General features: G+C 51.7%; 1 protein-coding gene across 3 annotated transcripts in view; it reads left to right on the forward strand.

Moving 5' to 3' along the window:
* The window catches only part of MYOCD (myocardin), a 40661-nt gene that overhangs the window by 12058 nt on the left and 6614 nt on the right, over nucleotides 1–21989 (forward strand). For 2 of the 3 annotated variants that reach the window (XM_082326631.1, XM_082326632.1), the window contains exons 2-10: nucleotides 783–848; nucleotides 5935–5990; nucleotides 10596–10671; nucleotides 12954–13115; nucleotides 17045–17220; nucleotides 17900–18025; nucleotides 18544–18815; nucleotides 19176–19329; nucleotides 20518–21471. In XM_082326631.1, the coding sequence (XP_082182757.1) occupies nucleotides 842–848; nucleotides 5935–5990; nucleotides 10596–10671; nucleotides 12954–13115; nucleotides 17045–17220; nucleotides 17900–18025; nucleotides 18544–18815; nucleotides 19176–19329; nucleotides 20518–21471 (1983 nt within the window). In that variant the 5' untranslated portion in view covers nucleotides 783–841. The remainder of the gene's footprint in view (nucleotides 1–782; nucleotides 849–5934; nucleotides 5991–10595; nucleotides 10672–12953; nucleotides 13116–17044; nucleotides 17221–17899; nucleotides 18026–18543; nucleotides 18816–19175; nucleotides 19330–20517; nucleotides 21472–21989) is intronic. The other variant, XM_082326633.1, reaches the window with a different exon arrangement.

Below are 21989 nucleotides of genomic sequence, written 5' to 3' on the forward strand. Positions count from 1 at the left end.
ACATGCATCCCAAATCTTAGTGTGCACACGGATACTTGGATGTGGCCAAAATGCATGTCATAATGTCAAAATCATTATCTTCTGCATGGTTTCTCTATGGCCAGCACCACTGCACCACTGTGCAGAACTCAGTTTGCATTCATGTTTCAGTTGTGTCTGGGAAGCAGGTACCAGTGGCAATGAATCCATAGAACATGATACCATGGAGGCTATCTAATAAACAAAAAAGCACAAAAGACCTTTATGGATAAAGTATTTATCATATTTATAATTTCTTTCAAAAACCTCTGAACTCACCTTACTCCACTTGACATATATTAGGTCCTTCACCCTCCCGTAATACAGGGTGCCAATATCCAGCTGCAGGAGGTAGCGCTGGACGTTCAAACCCAGCCTCCCTCCCAGCCGGCACCCTTTGCCCACACATGGACTCTCTCTCTGAGCAACTCTTCGAGCTGAAGCCATGGTCACCTGAGGCTGCTATTATAGGTGCCAGGCAGGGATCAGTCTGTCCCAAGCGCTAGGGTACTGCCTGCACCAGAACCGGCCCTGCCCTGCTCATCTGTCTGCAAAAGTGAGGTCTGGGCCGGTGCAGGCTGCGCAGCTCCTCCCTGGCAGTCCTCCTCGGCTTGGAGCACTCTGCACAAAGGCTGGTCCAGCAGCAGCAGGGATCAGTGCCAGGTCGCTGTGCCATACACAGACCCCTGGCACATCATCCCTGATAGATTTATTAGTACCTCGGGAAAATCCTGCATCTTTTCCTGACGCTCTCTCTCTTACAGTTTTACAGCTACGGCTTCAGCAGAGAAGGACCCGTGAGCAGCTGGCTGACCAAGGCATCATGCCACGTGAGTATCTTTTTCTGCCTTTTTCACCCCCTCCTGGCTCAGAGGGGCTGTGTTCATCTTGGGCACTGCTGGGGCACCGTGTGGTGCCCCACTCAGCTCTGAGCAGATTGCTACCAGGGGGGACTTTGCTTCCTGCCCTGTAGAAATATTATGGTCCCTGGTGCTGTACAACGGTGCCCAGCATTTGCCACGCAGATTATAATGCCGCTGCTCAAACTGAAGTCAGGAGAGGTGCTTAGCTTACATCATCCTAAAATTCAGCTGCATATCTCCCTGTCCCAGAGGGCACTGTAGCAGGACAAGCATAGCCAGCTCCAAGCAGAAGACTCATAAAGCTCTTCATGTAGGCAAGGACAGAGAACCTCACGTCATCCTGTAAAAGCCAGGAACCTCTGTGGCGGGATCAGACCCACAGAATGAGGAAGAGGTAGAGAGGGCCCATTCCAGGAGGCTGTGGAAGAAAGAAGCGGTGGGTAACTGCCTTGGCCCCAGTGCAGAGAGGCAGCCCCAGGATGAGTGAGACATACCCAGATCCGTGCCTGTGCCCAGTCAGGAACCCACAGGGCAGAACTGCCAGCATACACCTCAGGCCAACGAAACCTCACCTGGGCCTGCCTGCTGCAGACTGCTGAATGGCTCGTGATATCCGTGCTTTCCCTTCTCTGACCACATTCATCCTTGCTAACCTGGCATTCGAGCCTGAAGGACAAGCTCCAGGCCAGTATTAGCATGTAAACATTCAGCATCAGAAAGCCAGATGCTAGAGCCCAAAAAGTAAGTAAAAGTGAACAAAAATGATCCCCTTCTGCACCTGCAGGTGTATCATGAAACCTGTAGTACCACTGGAGAAATGATGTTGGGAGCTCAGCCCTGCTCGATGGATAACTCCATCCTGACCTAGCCTCAGGCTCCATGTGCATGACTGTGTGATTATCTGGGACCCAGGTAGAGGATTATCCTTTCTGTCTTATCAAGGGCCCCTTGGGTTCACTGCTAAGATCACAACTTTCCACAGGCTGTGTCACTTTTGTCTCTTCTGGCTAACCTCGAAGACTGTGATGCAGCTCTTGTCTGAACAGCAGAACAACTTGCTAAGAGCATGGCCCTAGCACTGCTTGCTGCACCCTGCCTGTCCCTCTGCCCTTCTCATGCAGCTGCCTTCCTAAAGGACCATGTAAGGTAGCCAGCAACAGACGCCTTCTCAATACAGTAGTGCCATCATCAAGCATTAAGAAAACTTGAGCAGGATGACAAAAATCATGATTGTCAAGATGATCACATGATTTTAAGGCTGATAAATGCAGGTTCTTTCCATTTTTATTCTGTTTATTTCTTTAAGCATTCAGATTTTATGCTGCCTGCCACCAAAGGGCAAGCATTTTAATCACAGGGCTCCAGGAGCTAGAGCTTTAAGCAAAATATTGTGACATTTGTGATAGCATTGCAAGCACTGGCAATACAGTCTGTGGCCGGAAATATGTCCAACATCTCCTGAACTGCTAAGTCCACTCTGTAAAAGTGGGCACACTCAGTAAGGTGCAGGACACCTCACTGCACACCTACGGAGTGGTAGTGCCAAGTGAGAGGTTTGCGTACCTGACGCTGTGCCCAGTGCATGGCACTGAGCTTTTACAAATGGCACCTAACATTTAAAACTTTACACATGGTGGACCACGTATTAGGCCCAAGTTATTTGATGGCACTGGAGGGTATTTTCCTGTTACCTACAGCTTCTTTACACTCCCAACTTCTAGGCTGAAATTTGCAGTCTGGTTTCTGCCCAAGAAAGCCATTTTGGGAAGCTTGAACACAGTTCACTCACTGAAAGTAGTAGAAGAAAAGGCACTTCTGCCATTATAAAAACAAACATGAAGAATTTAACTGCTGAATTTGACCAGGAGGTGTCAGGTGTTAGCATTCAATACATGGGAGCCGTGGCCAGCTTCCCCATGGTTTGGTCATGTGCAGTCATCCCTTATGAAAAACAAGTCTTTGTTTAACCATATCTCCCCATGCCCTGTCGCCTCTGAGGACCAGCAGAAGAGGTGGGCTCTAGGAGGTGCACTGGGACAGGATTTCAGTTCACATGCATTGCAGGAGGGTGAGAAATGGATCCAGATGGCTGTAACCCACCGTGGTTGAGAATAACCCTACTGGAAAGAGAAAAGATGGGCATTGCTGGTCTCCGTGGTGAGAGTCAGGTTTGGTACCAGGCTTGGAGCATGCACTTGATCCCACATTGCACATCAGATTTTGCACAAGGATTGTTTTCAACCTATTGCATACATTTTCTGCTGATATAATCCCAGAACAGGGAAACTTTTTTTTCTAACTGATCCATTTTATAGAGACCAGAAAAAGAGATGGAAGGTCAGAGTAACAGAATAGCATTGGATAAAAGCTTTGAGGGCTCGTAGAAACCTTTGTAGGAAGGGGAGTTGATGACTATATGCAGAGCCTGCTGAGCTGTTCAGCAGTGCAGCTATAGCACAGCAAGTGTGAAACACTGGAGTAAGTCCTAAGAAGCTGGCTGGTTTTTGGTATCAAGGAGAATACTGCAAGGAGAAGTATCAGTGTTACCTGAGCATGGCACAGTGAGATGGATGGATTTACCAAAGCCCGGTCTGTGTTCGGTTTGACTGGTAAAGATTAATGCCATTGCATACCTGAGCTCTGTTCACACTCCCTTGGATGTTCCTCTAAGAAATGTGAAACCTTCAGACGGTCCCATCACTGGAGAAAGCAGGAAACTGCCTAAAGGAGGATGCTCAGGTGCAAAAGGCAGTAGCATTGCACAAGGCTTCAGGTTCAAAGCTGGACTCTGATTCTCAGATGTTTTCAGGTTGTAAATTGAACAACTGGCTGGCAAAACAATCAACACTACTGAAAAAGGCTCTACAAATAAAGGCAGGTGCAGACTGGTAGGCAAGAGAAACCTCTGGGTCCCTTCAGCCCTGTAACTGTGGGTATGGAGAAGCCTTTGGAAGCAAGGGGAGATCCAGTTTCATTGAGACACAGTCACGCTCCTGATGCGTAGGAGTGCAGGTGAGAGCAGAGCCTGCCCCATTCTTCAGGTTCACTGAGTAGGAAGTTTCCAGTTCATGCAACAACACATGCAGTTTTATTGTCCTAGTGAAACTGGTACAGATCCAACAAAAGCATTTTAAATGAAGAGAATCCCTGTGGGGTCACTTGCAGAAGGGCAGGCTTTAGGGCTGAGTGGGCACAAACCCTTCTTCAAGCCCTGCACAGATGCCTGCCCCAGACCCCAGCCAGCCCCTGCTCACCTACCCAAAAGGAGGGGGAGGCAGCTTGCAGGATCAGGGATTCCTCAAGGCAAAGGTAGCCCTACTGTGATGGGCTGCAGAAATAGCTGCGCTGGAAGTAAAGACCCCACCTCATCCTCTAACTCAAACCCTAGAGGCAATAGTCCTAAGATTATCAACACCAAGCACAGCAGCTCTGCCCTATTGCCTCCAGACCCTCAGCCATTTCAAGCTGACATGTCATCCCCTGACAAGTTGTTGAATAACCAGTGCTAGCGATGTCTTTATTTGTTTTGTAGACTAATACAAGCTGCAGCGTCTACATAATTCCTCCAAAAATCTTGGTAAATGACTAAATTCTGCAACATTTTCCTCTTTAATAGCATGGTGTTTGGTCAATGCCCAGAGCATACTCCCAATTTCAGTACTTCACAGTGAGCAGGGCTGTAAAAGTCATCTCTCTTGCTAACTTCATTTTCTCGTGTGCACCATTTTATTTTGCTTCTGATTAAACCAGCTGTCACAAATCCTCATGGCTGCTCACCGGAGCATGGCGCAGTAACGCTAGCTTGTCTGTATGTCCGCTTTCCAAATGTTAGGAGCAGGAATGTGCCTTCTGTGTTTTACTGTGATTCACTGGACGTTATGGGGGTTGCTCTGGGTGTCGCCTACCAAAACCCGATTCAGAGCGCCTGCAAACATTTCCTGGCTGCCCCCAGTCTTCTCTGCATCTTCCTCTAGACTGATGGAGGATAACATGTCCTGCGTGAAAATAATTTCCGTCCTTATTGGATGCCATTCAGAAGATGGAAAGGGAATTCCTGTTGCCAAAGAAAGAGTTGTAGCAGGCTGTTTTTGTGGGTCAGGACACCTTCCCCTTCCCTGTCCCAATGGGAACAGTTAATTTTGCCTGCTTACACAGCCAGAAAAGAACTTTTGCAGGATCTGAGAAATATTAACCCCTTCACCGTGCAAATTCTGCTCCTGCTTCTACTGAACCAGAGTAAACAAGGAAATGTGCAAGGTTCTCCATGACTCCAATACAGACTGCTCCATGGGACTGGTGTTCACTGGTCCGAGAGCCAGGGATCATTGGCCTTTTTTTGGGAGCCCCTCTGGGTTAATCCTCCTAGGTGTCAGGAGATGCCGAGGACATGGTCTGCTGCCTGGTACCTGGCCAGGCAGCTGCCTGGCCAGGGAGACCCCATGTCACACAGATGCTTCTGGGCAGGTGACAGGACAAATGGCCAGTGAGAGATGGAGGGGTAGTCAGTGACAGGAGAGGGACAAACGACCACAGCTCCGGGGCCTTGCCTTGAAAGACCCTCGCTGAAGGCTCTGCCCACATGACCCCAAGAAGTGAGGCAGGTCTTTTCAGTTTTCCTGCTGTCCTCAAGCCTCAGTCACTTGTAGGTTTTACTTGTAGATGAGGTACCCTCTCACGTTATTGCTCTTCCCAGATCTGTCTTCCGGGGCTGTGGTGCATTCCATGACCAGCAGCAAACACTCCAGGGAAAAGCCGCATCTGCTCTCTGACTTGTCCCACGGAGCACTACGTTTCAAAGCCCGCACCCCCTCCCTGCCCATGTGCCTCCTGCTCTCCCCGTGCTCTCCGTCCCCCCTGCTCTCTTGCCATGGAGTGGCTGAGAGCACGGGATTTCCCAGAGCTTTCCTGAGTTATTTTTAGTCAGCGCAATAAAGAGAACGGCTAGTTTGTGTTGCTATTTTTATAGCACTCATTAAAATGCTGTTGCTGAATATCCTGGTGGCTGCTTGCTTCCGCTCCTGTGCTGACTGCTCCTCTTTCTTTCCTGTTGCAGCACTGAAAAGCCCATCCGCATTCCATGAACAGCGAAAAAGTCTGGAGCGAGCCAAGGTAACTCCTGCAGCCATCCTGATGAGGGAACACGTGGGCTCGCTTTGCATGAGTTGCGGGGTTTGAAAGCACCTTCCACCACTGTCCCCTCCTCTGGCATCCTCCATTCAGGCCCCGTGGCCAAGGATGAGGGTCAGGGCATCTTCCCTGCTTCCAGACATGGTGGGGCCAAGCCAGGGTTCACAAATGCTCTCGAGCACCCTTCTGCAAGCAGGGGAAGGTTTAAAAGGGCAGAGGGGTCATCTGTGCCCTGAGCTATGGGGTTTCACAACAGCCCCTGGGTTTTAGAAGAGGCTGTGGGCAGGGCATAGTTCAGCATGGCATTGGCAATCCTTCCAGTAAATGTCCAACCAGCTGAAGTGCTGTTTTCCTCCCCGAGCCAGGTCCACAGCCCGCTCCTCGCTGTGCTGGCTGTTCTCCACTCGTGCTCAAGTCAGCAGAGCCAGCGCAGAGCCAGCGGCAAACAGAACTGGCAGAGCCTAACTATTTAGCAAGTGTGCAGGAGGAATGCAGATGCCCTTTGTCACCTGGAGCGAGTCCCTAGGGAGCTCACACTTGTCATCAGACAGGAGCCTGGCTTTTAGCTCACAGCGGAGCTGTGAGCTTGGCCATTACGACACACACACCACGTCGGAGGGGCTAAATGGGCCAGAGTCCCACCGGCCCCATTATCTAACTGCACTCAGGCTTCCCTAAATATTGCTGAAGGCAGAGATAAGATAAGTAGCCATTTCCAGAACACATCGAAACTCTGTGATGCAATCACTTTTTGGGAAATCACACTGGTTTTCCAAGCATCTGCCATTCAGCCTTGACTAAGCTGGAGGGATGTCCATGGAAAAGGGAACAATCAGTCATGCAGGTTTTGCTTGAACACAAGAGTTTGTTCCATTAATCTGCAAAACGTGCTTGCAGTCACATGGAAAAGGACCTTTGCAAGGAAGAATGATTGTGAAATATGGAGGAGTGCTCTTCTGAACTTAAACACACTCCAAATCACTTGCCCCAAGTCTCCTGCGGTAATAAACGGCTAGCATAAGAAACACAATATGACTCTGAAAAATTAGTATGCTTACAAAATTTCAAGCAATCCAAAGTATCCTTGAAGTGTCATATATTTTACAGTTTAAGTATACATTTGTGTCTCTTTGTCTTTCTCTTCAAAAGCTTTCACTGGCTATTTGCCTGGGGAAAAGGGAAGGATGGTCTAGTCTATCCCAAACTGCCTGCATTCTTAGAGCATGCTAACGATGACACTAATGAGCGCAGCCCATAACAAACATATACTCCTTTGCAAGGATGCCCTGCTTAGAGCTGTGACAGGGAAGGAGCAGTGGCTGTTCCCAGATAATTACTCAATGGCATTTGTTGTTTAGCTGATATTCCTCCAAACTGATGTTCTGCAAACAGAAAGCAGATAACAATAACCACTTTCATGTGTTTTGAAAGCTCTTCTGCTTCAGCTGACGCTAAAAAAAACACATCTGAAGTCTTTCTCCACCATCTGCACCCCAGAGACACAAATGCAGCTTACAAACAGCAAAGGTCAAAAGGAACTGAAATCCCAGCAGAAAGCCAGGCTAACGCAGTGTGAATGCTGGGTTCAACATGACCAATGCCACATCTGTTGGACAGCAATCCAAGCTTTGCCCAAGTCAAGACCTGATCTGAGGGTTAGCTGGAAATGCATTAGGTGAATTTAATTGCACTCAGGTGCAGACACCAGCTTGCTCTGACCTGGCATGGGAACCAGGCAAACCTACACATGGTCCAAACAAGGGACTGTGTTGGTGAAAATAAGCTGGGGAAAAATATGGGGGGAAGGGTGAGGAACTGTAAAAGACTTCAGTAAATAAAATGTCTATTATTTGTTTAAACATGTCACTGGCTATGTTAGAGGCTGGCATCAGGCCAGTGCAGCAGACTTTGAAGTCAATGTCCTATAATAGATTGCTGGATTGGAGGACAGAGAGCAGCCTGACTTCCCTGAGGCAGTCTGCCTCAGCAGGGCTTTAGCATTTACTCCCAGCACCCCAGCACGCGTGGCAGGGAGGGACTGCGGGGGACAGCTGTTGTGCCACTGCCCCAGAGCAGAACAGCCCCATTTGGGTCATTCCTGGCAGATGTGTGACCACCGACGGACATCCCACCCCCCAGCAACCTGCTCCAGTGCTCTCTAACCTGTGCTGTTAGCAAGTGTCCCCTGATTCCCAGCCCAAGCTGTTCTGTTGCAGTTTAAGCCCATTACTTTTTCTCCTGTATGCATGTACATGCAGATCTTTTTATCGTTTTTCTTGTAACACTTTGAAAAAGTATTTTGCATCCTGTTTCCCTACAGCCATCTCACCTCTGGACTGGCCAACCTCCCCTTCCTTCAGCCTCTCCTCATTGATCCCATCCCTGGCTCAATAATGATTTCTGTAGCTGTTGTCCAGACCCTTCCCATGGACCCTTTCAGATGCAGGGCACAGAGCAGGGCCTTGCTATTCGCCATTCGCAGGGCCCATCTGACATCCTTCGCTGTGTCCCCTAGAAAGCTGCCTGCTGCTCTGGCAACGTGGTTCAGCTGCTGATGACTAGATTCTCCAGAGCCTTTTATATTTTTTTTCTCTATTTATGGAGTAACTAATTTCTGCCTAAGGCCACTGTCCAGTGACCACTACAGAAGCATCTCTGGTGGATTAAGTCTACATCCACCCCAGTGCTTAATCAGCTGGTTTAGCTGTGGCTGTGACCTGAATGCAGTCCTTTCCAAATGTCCTTCTTGAAATTGTATCATCAAATGTATTTCAGATCATTTCTTCAATTACTCCAAATCATGTTGCATTGTAATCTGTTAGCCTTGAATGATTCAAAGTTAAGGAGCGTGTCTTCTATCATCCAAGGCATTAATGAATATATTGACTAGTAGGAAAAATTGCTGTGTAACATGATTTGATATATTCTTCTGTTTAGACTGTGAGCTATTCCTAATTCCTCTGGTGACCCACAGCTATGCTCCTTTTTTATGTTAGTCTTATCCAGACCAAATTTCTCTGTCTTGCATATGAGAAAGCCATGTGAGATAATGTGAAAACATGCTTAAAGTCAAGCTACATGACAATCATCATTTATTCCTGTAACAGAAACCTGTCATCTCCCCATAGAAGGAAATTAGGTTGGTGTGATATGGTTTGTTCTTGATGAATCCATCCTGGCTGTTACTCACCTTCTTGCTATCTTCAAAATTCATTTATATAGATTTTTGATTACTTCGTCCAATATCTTGCTGACTGGTTTATAATTTCCTGGTTTCTTCTCTCCATCTCTTTTAAAGCAAGAAATTATGCTCTCCCTTGCCCAGTTTCCTGGAGACCCACAGATAGTTGTTATTACTCAAACCTTGCATATCTCAAACTGTTTGGGAACATTTAACTCATCTGAGTATTCTCCAACCTGTTCTCAAACCTGAAAACTGGAGCTTCTTCTCTTTTGTTGCTGAAGGTTCTTGGCTTAGTCATCTGATTGATAAATAGCCATTTATCTTTTTAGTGAGGATGGTTTAAAAAGGCATTAAATCCTGTAGCCATCTCAGCAGCATGCAGAATTATTTCTCCTGTTTATGGAACACAGACAGTACTTTCCATTGCCTTGTCCTGTCTACAGAAGTCCTTATAAAATCTTTTTCTCATGATCCTGTACATTTTGTACTGTGGGTTTTCCAGTTTTGCTCCAGCTGCTTGTACTATTCTTTTATATTTATCCCAAAGATTTTAACCTCTTTGAACTATGTACATTTTTTGCACTATTTCTTCTTGCATCGCAACTCAGCAAACAGCTAACAATTTGTCCAAGTTGTGCTCTAGCTTTTCTTTACCAGAGGATAAGGTTATATTTGCATTCTTGAGGTCAGCTGCCCTCAACACTGACTTCCTTGGCCCTACTGGGAGGCGTTATTGTACCTCTGTGTGCCTTTCTGTTCCTAAGCCATGAGGAAGTTGGCACAAGGCTCCAGGACCATGTTCATCACAAGCTCAGCTGCGGTGATCTGCAAAGTGGATTTTCCCAACCCTTCACCATAGCTGGGGTGAAGAACCATAGAGCACAGGAGCTGCAAGACTGCAGGAAGGCTAAGCCTCATGACTGACCTGGGTAGAGAGTCTGGGTGTCTTCATGACTTTCTCAGCCTTATATCTCACCCCGCAGTGCCATGCTTCCCACAGAAGCCATTGCTAACAGTACACTCTGGAGCTGGTTTGGTACAGCTCTCAAAGGAAACATGGTATGCTAAGCTAGGAGCAGATCCACCACTCCCAGTGAATAGGTCTCATCCTTCCCATGAGCTCTCGTAATACTTCAGGTATCAGAAGCCCAAGGGAAATTGGAAAGAACACAGCTTAGAAGTGGGTATAGTGAACAGCCAGCAGCTCCATGCACATTGTTCCCTTTCTGAACAACTTCTGCCCAAGAACAAGCCAGTGTCTGAGTGAAAAAAATGCCATTTTGGAGCTCACTCAACCCAGCTTGTAATAAATCCAAAGGAACCATGGGATGGCACAGGGGCAGATGCTCTCTGTACCTTATTGCTGCTCTAGCCAGGTAACTCTCTGCATTTGTGTTCTGCAGACTGAAGATTATCTCAAGCACAAGATCAGAAGCAGGCCTGAGAGATCAGACCTGGTCAATATGCACATTTTACAAGGTAAGACTGCCTGAGCTTCTCCCACATACTCCTTGTGCCTCCTGCCTTGTGACTCATGTCTCTCCTGCCCCACTCAGGTTCCCTTCAGGACTCAGCATGATTAACTTTGTCCCACCTTCTCATAAGAGGCAGATTCAAATGGGACACATGTTGTATGGAATTCAGTCCAGACCTGGTCTTCAGGAGGCAGGACACATGTTTATTCCCTGACAGAAGCAGACCCAAGGCCTTTGTCCCATCTCTGGCGGGGACCAGTATAAGATGCTCTAGAGGACAGTGGGGTAAAGAACAGCTGTGAGAGAGGACTCTGTTAGACAGAGGTGCCGACGTCTGATCCTCATGAAAAGCATACCCGGGGCATTTGTTGTCCAGGGCACTGAAATCTGTGTAGTAGGTACGTGCAATACCCTCCCAAAGCTGGTCATCTTTTGTTTTGCCATAATTCTGGATAGTCTATGTGACAATTCATGGTGATGCAGTCAATGACCCAAGCAGAGCCATATGAAAAGAGCCCTGCTATCCATCCATGAGCTACAGCAGCTCTCCCCTCTCCCATCCTGGTGCCAGAGAGCTGGCATGGCTCCGCTGCATCCCATCACAGGCAGCAGAACACTGCGGTGTCCCTCGTTATCTCTGGAGATAACAAGATCCTTAGAAACAGGGAGGATGTGCAGCCTCTCTCCTCGAGTCCTGTCAGTTGCCTGGAAGAAGCAGATCACTCTCTGGCAACTGTAAATGCTGGCCTCTGTTCTCAGCATGGATGAAGTCCATATTTCTTTTTTCCTCTGGCACGCACGAGGTTTGAGCCAGGGGCCCATGCCGGATCAGTGCCGCCGCCTTGCCTTTCCCTTGGGTCTCCACCCCCAAAATGAGCTAGCACCGTTGCTTCTTTAACAGATGGAAAGTGTCTTTCCCTTAGGTTAAATAATAGAAGCAATACAGACTGGAGTTGGGGCCTGGGGCTGGAAACAAGATGTGGAGGGAGCTGCAGTCACCAGGCATGGACAGGGCCAGCCAGACGCAGATGGAGGAGAGGTGGAGCAGAGACTGCCTGGCTGTGTAGTGAGCAAGCTGGCTGTGCTGCCCCACACCCCCCTCTTGGCCAGAGCCTCTGCTCACACCTCTGTCCGTCGTGCTCTGTATTTCATGGAGGTGTGCCCTGGCGTATCATGGACTTATGTTTCCATTTAGTTCATTACAGGACCTAGAGCTGATTGAAATTGGCCAGCTGAGACACTTTGCATCATCTAAATGCCTTACAGGCACACCTTCTGTTACTGTTCACCTCAAGGAGCTCGTGTGTGTTCACTGCCCTGTATAGTCTCAGGCCAGAAGTGACCCAAGATCAGCTCTCCTGACCTCCCACAGAGAATTTTTCCCTGGTATCAAGCCCTGTAGCTTGCATTGCCTACAGTATCTCTTCTAGAAGACTGTCCAGTCTTTGAAGATAGCAGAACCTAGATGCAGCCCTTCTTACTTTAGATCCCTGAGGGTATAGACATGGCCTAGTTTAGAATCCCGCTCCCTCACTACTCACGCCTGTGCCACCAGAGGAGCCAGGTCACCTTTATTTAGGAAATCTTTCTGTTTAATTGGCTACTCTTCTGTCACCACTCAATAACTGGGGACTTCTCAGCTGTGTTTGGTAGGGCTGTAGCTTCCAGATCTAGCTGCCTTTGTTGCGCTCTTCTCTGGCTTGTTTTTCCCCTGAAGGCCGGGAGCACTGCAATCATGCCACCTCCAAATGTCCATTCCTGAAGACTCAGCTTTTGATCTTCCAGTGTAAACCATTTACTCCAGTTGTCAAACATTGTTAATGGTTCTTTTCTCCAGCTGTTCCCCAGAAGTAGGGATCCATCTGCATTAGCCCACAAGGGCCAATGGGCTCCTGGCAGGCAGGAGCTGGAGTCCACTTTGGCCCTCATGTTACTCACAGCTTGTTAATGCAGTTTCCATTGCAGAACATTCCTGGGCCTTGGGGAGGACACTCCAGCTGCAGGCTGGGTTTGCAAGCCTAGGCTAGTAGACAGCGGCTCTTGCTTGGGAATGGAAAAGCTGGACCTAAGGCTCAGAGGAGGACCCATGTCCCAAACCCCACCAGCCCCACCCAGTCCAGCATCCTGCCTCCCAGCCTCAGAGCACCTCCTGCTGTGCACTGAGCCATGCTTAGGTTTTGGCCGCAGCCCAGAAAGGCTGTGCTGAAGGGGAAGCACATCCTCGCTGAGCACTGTGCTTACAGATGCCCCAGGTCCTGAACTGACACCTTCCATTTGGCCTTTTAGACTCAGCTGCAGAGGGGTCCATTCAGTCTACTCAAATGAAGCTGAAAAGAGCCCGACTGGCAGATGATCTCAATGAAAAGATTGCTCTCAGGCCGGGTCCTTTGGAGCTGGTGGAGAAGAATATTATTCCTGTCGACTCAGCTGTGAAAGAGGCCATAAAAGGTAGTGGAAGTGAACGTGCGTGTTGTGTTGTGTGCATGGCACAGGGCAGGGGCTGGCGAGGTTACGAGGACGTACCGCAGCGACTGCAGGAAGTAACCGGCCTGGACTTAAGAGCTGCATTTATTGCTTAATTTTTATTATTTTCACAGTAAGCAGCCCAGTCCAGCACAGCCTGCATTATCTTATCCAGACCTATGAAAAGAAAGCTCTCATCTTCTTAGAGCAATGACCATGGAACCATGCACAATTGCTCAGCCATGTCTCCTCAGAAAGAACCTCCCTTCTTAAACCCTTTCCTTCCCCCAGGGCTTTGAGCTCATAAATGATACTGCTGGAGACAGGGCATTCCTTCCTCCCTCGCATGGGAGAGGACCTGGGTGCACACGTGTGGTTGTGAGGCCAGCCTGGATTCTCCCACTTGTGCCCTGCCAAGCTTTTACATCTCAGTAGGTGGGGGTGGAGTGGCCCCAGTTCAGCGAGGCTGCAGTTCTCTTCTTTCTCCACTGATGCTAGTGGTATGCAAAGCCCAACAGAGTAGGATGCTGCATCGCTGGGGTGGGGAAGCATCCCTGGGGTGCTAGACTGCTGGGGAATATGAGGAGCAGCCTGCACCCCAAAGCAGGGTATGCTCCTACCTACCAGTACCCAGTACTTGACTTATGCCTAAGCTTGGTTTTCCACCATCACCTACCCGCCAGCTGGAGGAGGAAAGCAGAATCCTTCACAATTATTTCCCCCATGCTGCTGCAGGGAGGCTGGTGCGGGAGCTGACACAAAGCAAAAAGGTGACTCAGCTTTTGACTCAGGCCCCAGTGCCAGGAGAGGGAGGTCCAAAAGAAGAGAAAGACGCAGGAAAGCCAGCAGGGTCCTGCAGTGCCAGGACAGCAGCCCCTATTTTTAAAGCCTGGGGCCATCTCCACATGTTCAAATTGGCCCTTGGGTCTCAAGTGAGGCACTGAGAGATGCTCTGCCCCCTGGGAACTCCTGTTGCTCCTGGTTCCTCAATTCATGGGCTTATTTCCATTGGCATAATCCCATGTTAAGTGCCTGTTCTGGGGCTCAGAGCAAGCTGGGGGCAGTGGCAGGGCTCTGGGACAGGATGGGTCTTTGAATAACAGGAGTGATGCCAAAAATGAGAATTGAAACAGGAGGCGCTTTGACTTTTGTTTCATCTCAGAAACCAGCATAAATAACATGAAATAGTCGAGGCTCAGATACCGCTCTGTATCTGTATCTGTGTCTGTATCAGATATCTGCCCTGCAATTGTTCCTGCTCTTGGTTTTCCCACTGTGAAGTGCACGCAGCGTTCATACAGCGGCTTCTCCAGGCTTGGTTCTTGAGCTGCTCCATTTCCAGCATTTCACAGCTCTTGCCTTTGAAGGTGAAATGTTCCAGGACTCTGTCTGAAGAGGAATTTTTAAGGAGAGTTCAAGTAAAATCTTCCCAGCCGCTTATCGAAGGACAGAAGAGTGGAAAAAAAAGTTTTAAAAAATCCCCTCTTTATAAACATTCAAGTCAGTTTGAGCACAACTTTATCCACTGGAGCTGAGGCTTGGAGGCTGGGCAAGTGTGCTTGGTGTTTGAATAGTTTTTCTCCAGCTGCTTTGTCAGGAGCTTGTGGTAAACAGAGATTTACAGGACAAAATTGTTAAAAACAAAAAGTCTGGCTGAAAACGATCTGCTCAATTTTAAATTTCTCCCTTTCGCAATGCCCTTCTATCACATTGCTGGGGAAAAAAACATGTCCTGTAAGCCAGTTTTATCCCATCTAGGGTGAAACACGCAGCACATTAGGGTCAAACATGAGGTTACTTAGGACTGTTGGGTGCCATGAGAAGGAGGTGGTGCACTTGCACCAGGAACACAATCCCAGCCCTCAACTTTCTGCAGAAGAAAGCTCCAGGCTGAAGGATCCTCAAGCTGATTTTTGGAGTCAGAGGCGCCTTGTGGTGCTCACCGTTTGGGGAGAAGGGCTGAACACAGAGCAGAGATGAGCACTGGCACTTCTGAACGTTAAGCCTTTTGTTTTTGCAATACCAGAAAGATGACAGGGTTTAAAATCATTTTACTTTAACTTTGGAATCTCAACTGTTTATACAGTGGAAAGTTCAGCTGACGTGTTCCTCTAATCACCTCCGGCAGGGTGAGCAGAAAGTGCCAGACCCCAACCGAAAGCCCTAACGTCCCAGTGACAGGAGGCCGCCAGTGCCCTACATAGCTGAGCAGTGATATAAGAACCTTTTTTTACCAGGTCCTTGTCATCACTTTGTCCAATGCGCTTGAGAGGACAATACCCAGTGCATTAGAAACAGGCCCGAGCAAACACCATTCTGCCTGAGATTACAGCAGAGACATGGGATCGTGAAACAATACGGTCAGCCCCGGGCTGGGCGAGAGCGGGACAGATAAGGGCAGCATTCCCCACCCGGCACAGGCCCCCGGTATCAAGCAGCAGGATGCAGCACATTCCTGTCATGCTCTGGGCTGCCGCTGTGTCCTGAAGGTCCCTTGGGCTCCTGGCTTAGCCTCCAGTTCTCAACGCGTGCTTCTTAAATGCTAGCCCTGTAGGAGTCTTGCAGATCCACAAGTCCCCCTTGCTTGGTGTCAGTTTTTCCAAGAGAGGATGCCCACACTTGTGTGCAGGCATGGGGCAGCCTCCCACCCAGCGCAGGTGGTGGACCATGCAGTGTTGCAGTTCCTCAGGGAAGACCCAATTTGGGTGCTGCCTCTGATGGAGAGAGGACAGGCCCTGTTTCCAGGGACACTGGAGGAGTCCTGGCCCCGGAGAGTGGGGAGGAGAGGCTCTCCACAGGATGCAGTTGCTCTCATGGCCCCAACCCTTATGGCAGCTGGGCAGCAGCTCAGGGCAAGGAGCCAGGGCTCCCTGCTTCCTCGCCCACCCTGGAACCACGAGCCAGAGCAAGCAGAGATAACCCTTATCTCTCAGATAGGGGCAGGGGTCAGAGCAGGAGGGTGTGTGTCAGTGAGACGGCACACATTGCTAGATCGGCAGCAGGGACAGGTGGAAGCTTGTCCCCGGGCCCTTCCTATTTCCCCATTTGTCACCTCGCTATCAGCATGCCAAGCTACTTGACAAATGCCAGACGCGAGCACGAGGAGATTACGAGCGTGGCTGCGCTGTTCCTTCCTCTACCCCCACCTGCAGCCCTCCCCAGGCTCACATGAGACCTTTTCTTTTTCAGCACTTTATTTATCAGCAAAAGCTGGGGGTCAAGAGCTCTTGCCCATCTGACTAGGAGATAGCGTCTCACGAGCTTTGCAGGGGCAGAAGCAATGTCTGGGGCAGGCAGGAGGCAATGGTAGTGGTTTGAAGCATGTCGTGTGGTGAAGCTCATGGACAGGGACAGGATCTGGAAGCCTCTGTTCAGCTGCAGCTGGGTCCACGCCTGCTGGCTCTTGTGCCATGAACAGACGGGTCACCCTCTGGGTGGATTTCAACCTCAGTTCTTCTGCTGAGGACAGGGTCCCACGTGTGGTGTGGGCTCGGGGTCGCGATGCTCAGCTGATGGGGAGGGCGACTCTAACGACCCTCTCCCCATCTCAGCCCAACGGTGGGGCAGGACGGCAGAGCCTGTGAACAGCCTCCTGCCCCTGGCGGGCCAGGCTCCTCAGAGGCCTCCTCTCCCCCTCTCCCGAGTAGCAGGTCCACGGCACAGGCCAGGGGCCGATGCCACTTCCCCTCCCGCCGGCCGCGGGGGCAGAGCCAGGCGCTGCCCCTGCGCACGGCTGGGGCCGGGAGGAGCTGAGCCCCCTGGGCGCTACGGTGTCCTTCGCCCGCGGCCAGGTCTGGAGGAGGAGGGCGCAGGCACGGAGGCATCGCACACGGCTCGCCCCGTCCCTCCCGCCGCCGCGCTCGTCCCCCTTCCAGCAGGGCAGGGCCCTGACCACCGCCCCTTCTCCCCGGCAGGCACCCAGGTCAGCTTCCCCAAGTCGGCCGACGCCTTCGCCTTCGAGGAGGACAGCAGCAACGATGGGCTGTCTCCAGAGCAGGCCAGGAGCGAGGACTCCCCGGGCTCCACCGAGTCGGCGGCCGGCACCAAGGCCCCGGAGCCACCCCCCGCCGCCGCTGCCGGGGCGCCCCAGGTAGGGCCCGCGGCGCCGGGCCCGGGGAGCGCCGGGCGCGGGGCGGGAGGCCCCGGCCCGGGACTCGCCCGGGGCCCGCGGGGCCCCACGGCCCGGCCTGGCGGGACTCGGGGCTGCGCGGGGCCGCCGCGCCCCCTCCTGACGGGCGCGGGTACTGCAGGGGCGGGAGCGGGGGACTGGGGGGACTGGGGAGGTGGACCGGGGAGGGACTGGAGAAACTGGCCTAGGCCTGGGGAGACTGGGAGGGACTGGGGAGACTAGCTTAAGCTGGGTGAGCGGTGGGGAAACTGGGAGGGCTGGGGTGAACTGGAGGGGGCTGGGGTGGGAGCGACTGGGGCAGGCCAGCTGTGGACTTTGGAGACTGGGCTAGTCTGGGGGACAGTGAGGGGCCAACGATGTGCTGGGGGGACGAGGATACAGGGCTGAGGTGGAATGGAGAGGGCTTGGAGACTGGGGTGGACTGGGGAGACAGAGGGGCTGGGAGGGGACTGGGATAGCCTGGGAGAAGTGGGGATAGTGGGCTTGGATAGACATGGGAGGACTGGGATGGACTGGGGACAACATGGGGCAGGGGGAATGGGGTACCAGGTGCCCCTTGCAGGCAGAGGCCATCCAGCTGGCCAGCCCCTGCACCGGCCCCACATCCCTCTCCCACCGTGCGGCTCATTCTCCCTTGCAGGGTCACCCCCACAGCGCTGACGGCCAGGCACCGGACACGGCCTCGGGGCAGGGCAGCCAGTGCGACAGCCCCAAGCAGGCGGCGGGACAGGAGAGCCCACCCCTCCCAGTGCCCTCGGTGGTGAAGGTAAGGCCCCAGGCTCCCCAGGAGAGGGAACAAGCCCAGGGCACCTGGCTGCATCCAAGCCTGAAGTGCCTGCATGCTGCACCCCATATACGTGGGAGGTCTGGGGGTTTGGACTTCAAGGCCTGGAATAATGCAGGGAGACAAACCTTGTTGTCAAAAAACGCAATTTGACTCATTTTGTAATGGTATAAGGTATAGTATTGCACCCCGCAAGAGGTGATTGCTCAGGTCCTGCACTGGAAACATTCCCTGGGGCTAGGAGCAGGAGGAGATACAAGGCAACACTGAAATACCTTCTAGGCAAGAAGGATCATTCTCCTTCTTCTGTGCTCTCCAGCACAACTGAGATGAGATGTGGCCCTGAGGGAGTCCCCCACATGCAGGCTCAGGAGCTCTTGGAGCTGGAGTGTCAGGGTGCCAGCAGGAGCTGCCCCCTCTCTGTCCCGGGCCTCTTGAGTTCTCACAGGGGTGGCAGAAGCTCTTCTCCCAGCTAATTCCTTTCCTTCTTGGCCCAACAGTCCAAATCGTCCAGTGACAGCAAGAACCGTCACAAAAAGCCCAAGGACACCAAGCCCAAGGTGAAGAAGCTGAAGTATCACCAGTACATCCCTCCAGACCAGAAGGCAGAGAAGTCCCCTCCGCCCATGGACTCTGCATATGCCAGACTCCTCCAGCAGCAGCAGCTCTTCCTGCAGCTCCAGATCCTCAGCCAGCAGCAGCAGCAGCAGCAGCAACAGCAGCAGCAACAGCAGCACTTCAGCTATCCAGGGATGCACCAAGGCCAGCTAAAGTGAGTGGCAATGTGCCAGCAGCAGGGTTTAGCCCTGTCTCCCTCCAAACTTTCCCCTCCCATACCCATTTGTGTCAGTGCAAGGGGGAGAGATGCATGCAAGTGAAACATAAAAGCTTGGGTATATAGCACAGTCTGCTGCAGAGCTGTTCTGGATTTGTGCACTGGCTGGGGCACCTGTGACCTGCTGGTGGGTCACTGGCAATCTCCTTACAGCCCGACCTGGTTTTCCTTGGGGCTGGTGGTCCTTCAGGTCTCATATGGGAGATAGCAGCCCCAAGGGAGCAGAGAGATGGTACACTGGGCACAGAGACCCCGGAGGGGCAGACAAGTTACCCCAAATCTCCTTTGTTATTTCAGGCAATCAAATGAGCAAATGGTCAAAAGTTCAAATTCTTCATCAACTTCTGTCAACACCAGCCCTCTGTCTCCTGTGAAAACCACCTTTTCAGGCCAGACTTGTGTTTCCTCTATCAAGCCAGGCCCTCTGCCGTCTAACCTGGATGATCTGAAAGTGAGTGCAAACTTTGTCACCGCAGGAGCAGAATCTTATAGCCTGAATGTGCTTTGCTGCCACTGAAACGTGCAGCGTAGTGCCACAGGCTGAGCTGGCTGGGAGTGACCGCATGTCACAGATCAGCAAACCAGAACCACCATGCTGTGAGCAAACCCAGGAGTACATCACACTGGGTCAGGAATCGGTCATTGCAACGGTAACTGAAAACATGGGTTTGCAGCTCTGCAGGTGGTGCGTGGGTGCATTGCTCCAGGGCATGTGTGAGCAAACCTGAGGTATAATTTGAGATGGCTGCAGGCCAGGCCATCAGGTCGAGGACTAAAGGATGATCTGTGCTGCTGCTCCTGCAGCTCATGGCTCCATACCTTCTATGGTTTTATGGTGGACATCATGGGTGCTGCTAGCAGACCAGCCAGAAGCTAGGAGGTCAGCATGGCCTCCACTTAGTGACTCAGCTTCTCAGTGGTCATTGCAGCCAGGCCAGCTCAGCTCTCTGCACAAGCAGGTATCTCCTGGAGTCTGCAGCTACGAGCACTGCTTTGAACAGTACCTAAATCTCTCATGTAGGGAGAATCACTCCCATCTATGGTTCTTTTGTACTTTGCTAATGGAGCCTCAGCCATGGGGAAGGCCAAGTCCTTTTAGGAGCAGAGACCTGGGAGCAATACTCATTATTAGAGAAAGAAATAAGGTGAGGTAGAAATAACATGCGTTTGGCCATAGCGATACCCCAGCTCGGATGCCTGAACCGCGTGCAGATTCCTGAACATGGAGTATCTGGCTCCAAGGTACGTGGTCGCATTCTCTGAGCGAAAGGATGCCTTTAGCTAGTTCCTGGTCTGTGTGAAAGTCCTCTGCTCATGTAGAAACCTACTGCTAGGAAGGGAATCTTGGGTTACCTCTGTGGCCCAAGGACCACAGCTGGTTCACGGAGTGCCGTCACAGTTCCTGGAAGAAGAAGGAAGGTTTTCCTGTTAGGAAAGGTCGAGGTCCTGCAGGATGTGCAGTGGTCAGGGCTGTGCGTGGTGGCTCTGGTGACTGCAGGTGAGACAGCGAGCACCTGGGGTTTCAGAGCTTTAAAGCAGAAAGCTGAGAGCCTGTGATCTGAGACTCCTTGTTAGAAATGTTCAGTTTTCAAAGGGCTCATCTGCCATTGCGACTGATCGTTGGTGACTTTCCTTCTAGGTGTCAGAACTGAGACAGCAGCTCCGAATTCGAGGCCTGCCTGTGTCAGGTACCAAAACAGCACTGATGGAACGGCTGCGGCCCTTCCAGGAGTGTGGCAACAACACAGTGCCAAACTTCAGTGAGATCACCACTGTCACCTTCCCAGTCACTCCGACAAGCACCCTGTCGAGTTACCAGTCGCAGTCCTCCACCAGCATGTTATCAAATGGCTTCTATCACTTCGGCAGCACCAGCTCCACCCCACCCATCTCTCCAGCCTCCTCCGACCTCTCTGTGAGCGGCTCTTTGCCAGACACATTCAACGATGGGCCTATGTCTTCTCCACAGTTCGGTCTCCAGCCATCTCCGGTTCATGGCAGTGCCGAAGAAAGCCTCATGAGCAGCATGAATGGAGGGAGCATTCAGCTGGAGCTGGAAGGGATCGACACAGAGAAAGACAAGATGCTGGTGGAGAAGCAGAAGGTCATCAATGAACTGACATGGAAGCTGCAGCAAGAGCAGAGGCAGGTGGAAGAGCTACGGATGCAGCTCCAGAAGCGTAAGAGAAGTAATGGCCTTGAGGAGAAGCAGCAGCCTGCTCAGCATTTCTTTGGTGTCCCCATCAAGCAAGAAAACGCAGTGTCCAGCTGTCCATTTGCATCCAAACAAACTACCTTGAAAGGCCAAGCCAGCAGCTCGGATAAGTTAAGTAACTGTGGGGTGCCGCAGCTGCCTCACATTGTAAATAGCCACTGCTTGGAGCCTGCAGGCCAAAGCACCATCACCTCCTCGACATTCCTGAGCCCGCAGTGCTCCCCCCAGCACTCTCCACTCGGGGCTGCAAAGAGCCCCCAGCACATCAGCCTGCCGCCGTCCCCCAACAGCCACTATCTCCTCTCGGTGTCCCCTGGCTCACAGGCAGAAGGGCGCAGCGGGTCCCCGCAGACCAACAGTTGCCTTCGCACAGCATCGGTAAGTGGAGAGCACCCCAGATGGCACCGCAGTGGTGAATGCGCTGGTGTCTGCAGGCAGTCAGTCAAACATCCCAGTTTGAGTCCTTTCCTATGAGACCGGGACTGCTGGCACCCAGGGTGGGTAGGCAGGGGGCCATAGCAGCAGGTGGGGCTGCCTGGAAAAGCAGAGAGTAGCCCAGATGGACAACGGATTGGAAGCTGATGGCACCGCAGGGTCCTTTGCAGGGCATCTCCTGGGGATCCCTGCTGCCTCTGCACCCAATTGCCCTGGGGGGTCACAGCACAGCTCCCATGCCCCATGGAGCCCTAGCATAGCTCCTGCCCTGAGGAAGCCCTGGCACAACTCCCCTCTTCCCCAGGGGACCCCAGTGCAGCTCTCTGCCCCTGGGTGAGCACTGGCAAAGCTCCCTGTGTCCTGTGAGAGCCCTGGCACAGCTCCCTCTGCCCCGTGGAGACCTGGCACAGCTTCCTCTGCCCCTGGAGGAGTCCTGGCACAGCTCCCTCTGCCTTGGGGGA

This window comes from Platalea leucorodia, assembly GCF_965183815.1.
Source record: "Platalea leucorodia genome assembly, chromosome: 14".
NCBI classification, from domain to species: Eukaryota; Metazoa; Chordata; class Aves; order Pelecaniformes; family Threskiornithidae; genus Platalea; species Platalea leucorodia.